General features: G+C 50.4%; 1 protein-coding gene across 3 annotated transcripts in view; it reads left to right on the plus strand.

The window, feature by feature from the left end:
* The window catches only part of ADAM33 (ADAM metallopeptidase domain 33), a 30,403-nt gene extending 25,360 nt beyond the window's left edge, over positions 1-5,043 (plus strand). For 2 of the 3 annotated variants that reach the window (XM_074865419.1, XM_074865420.1), the window contains 5 exons: positions 177-267; positions 995-1,240; positions 1,537-1,700; positions 2,540-2,557; positions 3,853-5,043. In XM_074865419.1, the coding sequence (XP_074721520.1) occupies positions 177-267; positions 995-1,240; positions 1,537-1,700; positions 2,540-2,557; positions 3,853-3,904 (571 nt within the window). In that variant the 3' untranslated portion in view covers positions 3,905-5,043. Of the gene's footprint in view, positions 1-176; positions 268-994; positions 1,241-1,536; positions 1,701-2,539; positions 2,558-3,852 lie in introns of those variants that run through there. The other variant, XM_074865421.1, reaches the window with a different exon arrangement.
* The last annotated feature ends 4,530 nt before the right edge of the window (positions 5,044-9,573 follow it).

The raw sequence follows: 9,573 nt of genomic DNA on the forward strand, positions 1-9,573 counted from the left end.
TACCCTCGTTATCTCAAGACTTGTCATCCCTGATCACCCAGCACTGCAAGACTGTCTGTTAATGATCTGTTAATGGAGACAGCATCTCGCTGATGTGCAGCATTTCAGGAGGCAGCTGTTGCAAAAATGGTTGCTTTATTTTGCAATCTGTGATTTACATTTACGATCCTGGGCAGGAAAAAAACCATCAGTCGAAAGTCAACCGGTGGCCATCCCAAAGCTGCTTTCACCTTGCGGAACATTTCCACCTCCAACCACACTAATAAAGTAAGTAATAACTCACCTTCCAGGTTTGCTTTCCCACTCTGGGGCTTGATACTTGTGGGTGATCGCATCTGCCACTAGCAACTGGGCAAACAAGTGGTGCTCCATGCTGGTTTTCCTTTGTGTCTACACTGAGAGAACCTTGGTCCGTAGTACACATCCCTCCTAAAAGTGAGTCTGTTGAGCTCTGCCTGCTCAAAAAAACCCCAGTGATTGCCAGGAGCCTCTGCCAAGAAATTGCCCATCACAATGGCAAAGCTTAGCATGGGCTGTGCAATCCCGCTGATGACTTTGTGTTGGGTCTCCAGGGAGACAGATGCTTCTGCTGCTGGTTGTGTCAGCTCTGGTGACCTTGGGATGGTAAGCCTGGGGCTGAATTTAGGAAGAATTTAGGTTTTTTGAGCATGGCCACAGTGGCTGAGAGCGAGGCAGATGGATGATGTCTCCCGTCTGGTGGAAATGTGGTATGGATTCACCAGAGCTGTCCATGCTCCAGATCATCCAAGATCAGCACCTTTCTCATCCCTGTGTGCTTTCACATGGTTAGTGAGGAGCAAACATGTTCAGCTTTTGAATGGGATGGTAAAAGTGGTGGTCCCAGAAAGTGGAATAAATACCCAGTGCTCCTCCTGCAACTTGCACCCAGACTTTGCGGGACATCTACTTTTCAGCACCAAGGAAAACACACCTAAGGATTTTTTCCATACCTCTGCTTTTCTCATCCCCACAGGCAACACGAGCTGCGTTCCCCTCCAACCCCAGCGCTCACCAGCCCAGCTCTCAGCCTGTCAATGTTGTCCACCCTCTTCGCCCAGCTCCCCACTCCATCCCTCCACGCCCGAGAGACCCCAAGCCTGCTAGGCCACCTCCACCACTCAGCAAATCGCCCATGGTTCCCACCAAAACAGTCGTCTCCCAGGCTAAGTTGCCACCTCCAAAGAAACCTCTTCCCTGCAGCCCTGTGAGGACCCCATTGGTGAGCTTTGCTGGTTGGCTGTGCTTTCCTGCCAGATTCATAGAAATTCTCTGTTTTTTGCTGCCTGTGGCTCTTTTGGGTTGGGACTATTAAGGAGCTGTCACACCATCCAAAGAGATGAAGCTCTTGCAACGGTGAAAGTTCATTAGATAATGAGAACATTTTAAGGTAGTTTGGGGGGTGTGGTTACATGCTTTGAAACATCTCAGCTCTGCAGCAGGTGAGAGAGGTTTGTAGGAGGTCACTGGATGCTCCTCTAAGGATACTGTCTCTCCCCATACACTTTGTGATCCCAGATCGTCCCAAAGCACCAGCCCCCCCGTCGGCCACTGCCTGGAAGTCCTCTTCTGGCCAAAGAGCTGCCTCCTGCACATGGACAGACCCTGCTGGTCATGGTCCCTCCTACCAACTTCAAGGCGTTGGGTACAAGGGCCATTAGCCACCCCACGAGGCCATTAAAGTAAGTTGAGGGAGGAGTTCAGCTATCTCCCACCACTGTTGGGGTCCTGCACGTGGATGCAGTGGGGGGTCTTGTGGGTCACGTCTGAGTGGGACATCCCAAATGTCACTGTGGTGTGCTCTGGTCTTCCCCTCGTGGTGTCTTCACCATGTCCTAGGTTTCTCCTGCTCCTTCCTGATATAGCTGGTGTGTACAGGTCAGGCTGCTGAAGAGCAGGAGAAATGGATGAGGCTTTGGGCAACTTCATCTAGTGGAAGGTGTCCCTGCCCATGGCAGGGGGTGGGACTGGATGATCTTTAAGGTCCCTTCCAACCCAAACCATTCAGTGATTCTATGAAATGCTTGAAGCCCACCAGCTTTGAGGTAGCTGGTCTGTAGGGCACTGGGGATCTTTGGTACAGGGGATCTGGGAGCAACAGCAACAGGTAGAAAGGAAATCAGAAGATACGCCAAATCCTGCTACGGGGGGAGCAAGCACAACAAAAGTGTTTGTCCAGATGGGGACCTTACGTACGTAAACAACCCCTTGCACATGCTCCCTCTTGCGTGATGCAGGAGAAAAGCCTGCCCACCTGAGTGAGGTACCTGTGGTGTCTGGGGTCTGCACTATGCCTCCACCTGGCAGGATCCCACAAGGTTTGGCCAAAGTTGGCCAGTGGGGACCGAGGTTGGGACTTTGGGTCTTATAAGGTCCTGATGGACTAAGGGAGAGGTCATCGTGTGGTGGGTGCATGTAGCCCCTTGTCCTGGAGCATGGAGGGGGCTGTTGGTTTGCTGCTGGGGGACCGTGGAGTGAAGGGATGGACACTGATGCTCTGTTTCATCTTTCCTGCCTACAGACCGATGCCACCTCAAAGGTGAGTCACAGACACCGTGTAACACCATGTGGGATGGTCTTTGCTGCTTGTGGGGGGATGGCCTTTGGTTAAACACTGAGCTGGGATGCAAGAGACTGTGGGTTAAATTCCCCCCTTCCCAGAGGCTCTTAGATGAGCAGGACATGTACCCAAACAATAGCAGGGCTTGGGCACCTGTGTCTGAGGGAATGGAGGACACAGGCTTTCCAGTTTGGAGCTGGGAGATTCAGTCCAAGTCCTTTACAATATCACCACTACTTTCAGCTCTTGCTGTATTGCTAAACCCTCTGGAAATAGGTCTGTGGAGCCTCAGGGGATCGTGCTTGCATCCACTCCTGCTAGCCAAGGCTGGTGGGCCATATGCAGCCACGGAGAGGAGGCACCACGGTGGACTGAAGTTGGCCCTCACCCCAAAACAGTCTGCTTTAGTAATTACTGCTTTCATGTTCTGGGACCATTTTAGGTTCCTATGTCTTTGTAGTTGCCACCACAAGGAGGCTGAATAAGCCCCAAAATTTCTCAGTGTAACTCAATCCCTATAGCTCATCTCTTCTAGTAAATAAAACAGGCTTGTTCTGTGGTCCCAAAAGAGGAAGATTTGGCACATCCCAGCAGCCAAACTCAGCTCCCTCCCCAGATGGGGTAGTTTGGTTCTTGCTGCCCACCGGGAGCAGTCCCTGGCTATCTTCTCTTGAAACGGTGCCCATGTTAAAAAGTGTTGACTGGCAGGGCTAGACTTGTACCTGGGAGCAGGACGTGCCCATGTCCTGGTCTGGATTTGTTACTTGACACCACCAACATGGTAAGAGAGGGCCAGGGAACTGTTTTCTTTCCTGGATGGATGAGATGAGAGATTCTGTAATTCCCAGGATGGACTATAGGATCTGCATCAGGTTGGTTGATTTGATGATGTCTCTTAGTAGTGCACGAACCACCTTGGCAGTTTTTGGGAAGCTGAGAGCAGTAACCCCTTCAGGGACATGGTTCCTGCAGTTGGTGAGCTCACAGTTCTCACCACTGATTACTGCCTGGTGCCACCACATGCTTTGGTGGATTTTGTGTTCTATCAATCCGGGTTTTGAGGCTGCACCAAAGGAAAACACTTCAAAGGGATAAAATTTGGGATTGTATTTTTGAGAGAGGACGTGGGTGACCGTGACAGTCCCAGGTCCCTTCTGGTCTCAGGGACAGCAGCTGGTCTGGCTTCCCTGAACTGTGGGAGGATGGTTGTGGTGGAGGTGGTAGATGCTTGATCTCTGCACTCGAATGAGTTGTCTCCTTTCTTCTTGCTTTAGGCCAGTCCCAGCCATCAAAGTCCAATCAACCTCCTTCCCCTTGAAGAAGTGACAAACCAAGGACACCTTAAGCCCATCCTTCCTGAGCTGGCTCTCCTGATTTGCACTGCTGCTGGCGACAGGGGTCTTTTATTCTTCTCTTGTTTTATTTGTCTTTTGATACCAGAGGACTATTTTTATAAGACAGAATATGTATTCAGCACAAAAACTGTAGTGGTGGGGGGGAGGAGAGGGGAAATCGGTACCATGACATAACTAAGGGTTGGGGTGGGCTGGCGGTGGGGTTACCACGATGGAGACTCCACCACAGCTCCTGGCATCACTTCCTTGCCAAATTACCCCCCAGCTTTAGTTTCTTCTTGACATTGCACGTGGGCTGGGATGGGGTGACTTGGGATCAAGAAAACATCCAACACTGACTTAAGATGCTGATGACAGTGGCAGCGAAAACCGTGTAATATCCTTCTAGCTACCTCCTCCTTCTCCTCCAGGCCTGATGAGACCCTCCCCACCACCCACTGACACCAGAGTTCAATGCTGGGCATTGTCTCCGGCAAGAGCCGGCATTTGCCATGAGAGAAAAGTGGTTTCCAGTTTGGACTGTGCCATACAGTGCTGGGACATTTCCGTGAAGGATCCAAGTTCTCAGGCTCCTCCTGGCCTCCTGCCTGATTGCACAAGACAAAACAGTGACAATCCTGGGGCCATACCTGGAAGGAGAAGCTGCCTGGGAAATGGTTTAATGTCTGAAGTGCTGGTGGCAACTGGTTACCAGGGTGCTTTTGAGGGGCTCAGGAGCCCTCCATAAAACATTGCATGTTCCCTGCTCATGGGGCAAGCCCATCAGTGGCTCTGTGAGCTGCTAACACTCTGCTGTCCAAAGGGGGAAGGAGCCACAAGCCGGGAACAAGAGCAGGAAGACCTCTTGCCCGTGTCATTGGCTTGCCCAAAGGCCTTGGCCAGGCCATTGCATTTCTCTGTGCCTCAGTTCCCCCCGTCTGTAAAATGGGGGGGTAATACCTACCTCACAGGGGTGTTGTGAGGTTTAACAAACTGATGTCTTGAAAGGGCTTTACAATCCTCAGATGAAAGGTGCTGTTGACCTGCACAGTACTATACCGTGCTACTTTCCTATGACTTGACATGCGGCTCTGTCAGGGTCTGAAATGAGAACAAAGGCTTTGTACAGTCCCCTGGCTCCTCTGGCTCTTTTCTTGCTCAGAACTTCCCTGACCCTTTAGACACCAAGGACTCTGGGTCTCCCACCACACTGGTGCAAACAGATATCACTGAAACCCCTTCTGTTAACCCTTAAACCTGGGATCATTCGGCCCAACTGTGTGTGACATGTCAGCTACTCTGGTAGACATCCCATCTGTCCTAGGACAAGTTTTTGAGCTGTGTCCAATCAGTGTAAAGGTTCTTCATGATGTAGGCTCAGGGACAACCCTCAGGAAACTGTTCTGGTGTTTCATTATCCCCAGTGTTACAAAATGGGCTGCTAATTGCAGGTTGTGGTTACAGCCACCTTAACCTAAGCTGTCCTTACTCTCTTATTTTCAGGCTAGTTTGAAGTCTTTGGTCATGCACATGGATCTTCCCTGAAGCCTCTCTGGTACCTCCATATCTAGGTGGGATGTAGGATCCAGCAGCTCCTCTTACTCTGATAAGAGCTCACAAAATCACAGAGTCGTTTAGGTTGAAAGGGACGTCTTGGGATCATCCTTTGATGACCTCCAGAGGACAGTATAAATAAACTGGTCCCTAAACCTTCCCAAGGTCCCATTTTTAGTGATCTCCTAAGGACTTCTGACATGGTCAGACTTGAGGAAGAGCCTGTGGAGCTTCTGGAGACAGGAAACCCTGCTCCCTGCCTATGAATGCCCTCCCTTCTACTGTCCAGTATAGGTGCTAGCAGAGGGTTAAACAGTTGGAGAGGATTTGGAGAAGTTGCTGCCATGATGAAGTGATCAGAAGAAACTTTTCTCAATAAGTCAGACCATCTAACTTAATGACAAAGTGAGAAATGACAGCACTGCAGTCAAACACCTTACTGTGAGACCAGTGATTGAATTATCACATCAAGCTTCTACAATGTCCCTGGGCCTGTATTCTTGCCCATTAATGTCACCTACGTGGCCATCACACTCCCCTTTGTCTCCTCCTGTTGCCAGTGGGGAGATACGGAGAGTTCACCTTCTACAGCTATCCAAACTTCACCAACAGTGCAGAGCTAGGACATGCACATTTTGGGGCTAAATTTGAGCTATTCAGGCTAGAAAAGAATTGATAGAAATCCCCATTTCTGATCTCAGGGAACCTGCAAAGATGTACTGATCTAGGGTTCTGCTCAGCAGCAGAATCAGTACTCAACAATGATGTTTTCACACTTCTCAAAGACCCTTTCTCTGCCTGGGAGATGTTCTTACATGCACCAGCAGATTTTTCTTGAGGCAGACTGGCTGTGCCATGGTGCAGAATGGCCCGTCATCCCTTTTCCCCAGGCAGGAGCAGCAGTGCTGAGAACAGCCCTCCCAGTCCACATGCCCAGGCCAACTCAGATCTTCTGCCCCTGAACTACAAGCCCATTCCCCTCTGGGAGCAGAGGTACAAGGGGGTTGTAATTCAGGGATGGTGCACAGCGGTCTGTTTGCTGGCTCTGTCTAACCTGAGATGGTCACAGGGAGTGCAGATGGATGATGTCCATCCTAATCACCCACAAATGTAAGGCGTGGCCTGTGGTCCATGGGATGGATGGGACTTGAGGACTGGTTAGAGAAATTCACGAATCCAGGCAGGGCTTTTGGGTGTCCAGAAGACACTAGATGGCAGCAGATGACCATGAAAGCCTCTGCTCAGCCCTGTCTCGGGATTGTGGCTGGGATTTCCAGGGACCAGATCCTTAAGTGCAGATTTACCCCTTGCTCTTTCTCCCCTACCCCACCACCTGCAATCCCATTAAAAGTGTGAGCTGGGCATGAAAACTGCCAAGTGCCTCTGATGACGCGTTGAGCTTGAAGCCCATCAAGTGGAGCATTCCCCTTTATAAAGGGGTCCACTGCAAGCTTGGGTACCTTTGGAAAATGATGGTGGAGAGCAGAAAAAACCACAGCTCTTCACTGTAGTGTGCTTTCAGCATCAAAGACACCTTCTCGGCTAATGGAGCCTCCCTCAGACAGCATGTGCTTGGTGAAGGGTGAAGGGGAAAGGGGAAGCGGTGGTGGTGGTGGTCTTGTCTCAGTCATTTCACTGAAACCTGGGGCACTGAGACATGCATCGTGGTCCCATCTGCTGCTTAAATATCTTTTAGTCTCCCTAGGGCTAGGAGGGGTGGGTGTGAGATAGAGGATCAGACTGTTTTGCTTTCATCACCTTGACATTTCTGTGGGCTCATCCCAGCTCTGCTGCTGTGTAGGCAAACTCATATATCATGTCTGTCCCTGTACATACTTTACCAGCACCAGAGTGAGTACACTGAGTGCTATAACCTGCTTTAGTCCATCTGCACTTTTTGGCATTGGTCTGGACAGCTCTTGCAACAAAAGTGTCCACAAAATGCTGCATCTGCTGGGAGGTTGGGCCTCACCATTTCCCCTCTGGTCAGGTAATGGAGAACCTGGGACCATGATTATGGAGATGTGTGCTGAAACTCTACTTCCAGTAAGCTCTTGAGCAAGGGCTGAGGCTGAGAGGCTCAGGCTGATGCTTTGCTGGTGGTTTGAGAGATCCTTTCATGTGCATATTTCTCATTTATCCATGTGGCAGAGTTTGTGTGATTGAAACGGGGAAGACTAAAACCTCCTGGCTGGCTCAGGAGAACACGTCTACATCAAACAGCTTTACATTGTACATGCTGGGGAGAGCAACCATGCTTCTAATTCCCAGTAGCATTTTGGAAGACAGGTTAGGTCCATCTCCTCAGTCCATCTAATCTGATGTCCAATTGTCAACAACAGCAAGATCCAGACATTTCAGAAGTCAAGGTGGAGCAAAGCCCAGCTCCTTTCAGATTTTAACCTGATCTCTGATGGAGCCTGGTGTCAGCTCTTTCCTCTGTCCTGGTATAATTGCCCTTATGTTCTTCAACCCTTCAGCGATGGAGAGCCCACAGTGCTACAGGGAGCATCTTCCTGTGCCTTCCTCCCCATGGTACAAATGTTTTCTCCAGCTTTGGTCTGATTAACAGTCTCCATCTTCCTCCTGCACTGAGATACTCTAGGACCTGTGCAAATGAAATAGGGGAGAAGCTGGGTAACTTGGGTGAGCCATCTCCAGCGATGTCTCTTTCTCTGCATAGCTGCTCTTCTCTTGCTATGTCTCATTGTTGTCAGCATCCTTGCCAAGACTTCTGAGGTCCTTGCACACCAGGCACTTTGCAAACAACAAAACCGAGAGCTTGTGATCCAGCCTACTACGAAATTAGTAGGGGACCTCTGGGCTTTCTGGATGGTTTCACTCTTATCAGGGCTGATTAGGGGGTGTAGGAGTGTGCGTGGAGGTGTTTTAAAATCTCCCAGGCTTCCTTTTAACATGGTGGTCTCCTTGGAAGTAAACATCTAGGTGATATGACAGCCTCAACCCATGAAAAAGTCCTGCTGAACCGGTAGGGCTCATTTGGGCCCATTCTGGTCCTGGAGGTGGCCAAGGATATGTGACACTGTAGGGAAACATCTCAGGTAGCAGTGGAGGGGAGGTTACAACCAGCTTCATCTCCATGCTGGCAACTCCACACTGAGACCGAGTTATTGGTCACAGACAGACCTGGCCGGGACACTGGGCCTCAGTTAGGTCCTGTGTTTGAGGCAGGACTGATGTAGCTTGCTGGAAGGAGGACACCATGACTCTGTGGATGTCCAGATGCAGAATATCTTCCCCAGCACATTAATGGACTCATTGGGACTGGCTGCTTTTCCCTGTGGAGCAGAAGTCAGCTCAGTTTTCAAAGGGACTCAGGACTGTACCTCCCTGCCCATTTCAGGGGGCTACTGTTGCCCACCACACTTGTGGTGAAGCCAGCAAGATGTCCTTGCCCAAGGGCAAGTCGTTGCCTCTGTCTCCATGCCTCGGTTTCTCTCAGTTTGAGAATGGAGCCATCAGCCCTTCATCTGTCCCATCCGTGTCCTGTCCTGCCCAGTCACACTGTGGTGCAAGAACCAAGGCAAGAGGCCAGATCCTAACCCACAGCAGGTCCATGGGCTTCTGGCCTGCTTGGGCTCTGCAGGGGTTTCCAAGGGATGAAAGGGGATGTGGAGGAAGGGCCAAGCAATGGAGGGGACAAGGGAGAGTCCCCAGCAATTGAGTGGCTTCCAGTGAGCTTCAGAAATTGGGGGGCTTTTCTGCAGCACACTGGGGAAGTCACCTTGGGACAAGAAGTGTCATCCTTGGCTCCCTGGAGCCTGAATTTTGAGGTGCACCAAGTTTGCACTGAGTTTGCTGTGGGTGTCCTGGCACCAGGCAGGCTCTGTCCCATGGGATGCAGCCTGAGGTGACATTGCTAGTGTAAAATGTAAAACCACCTTTTTTTTATATTTTTCTCATTTAATGCTGCATCCTGGGGTGGGAGAGATGAGGGGGATGGACAGCTGAACTGGAAGTACACAGCTGCAGGCAGGCATGACACTCCCAGTCATACAGAGCACAGGCAGACAGACTCATGCACAGAGCCAAAGGAAAAAAAAAAAAGCAAAGAAAAAATGGAAAAAAAAAAGGCAGTGAAGCAGT

Source organism: Strix uralensis, chromosome 4, assembly GCF_047716275.1.
Source record: "Strix uralensis isolate ZFMK-TIS-50842 chromosome 4, bStrUra1, whole genome shotgun sequence".
NCBI lineage: Eukaryota > Metazoa > Chordata > Aves > Strigiformes > Strigidae > Strix > Strix uralensis.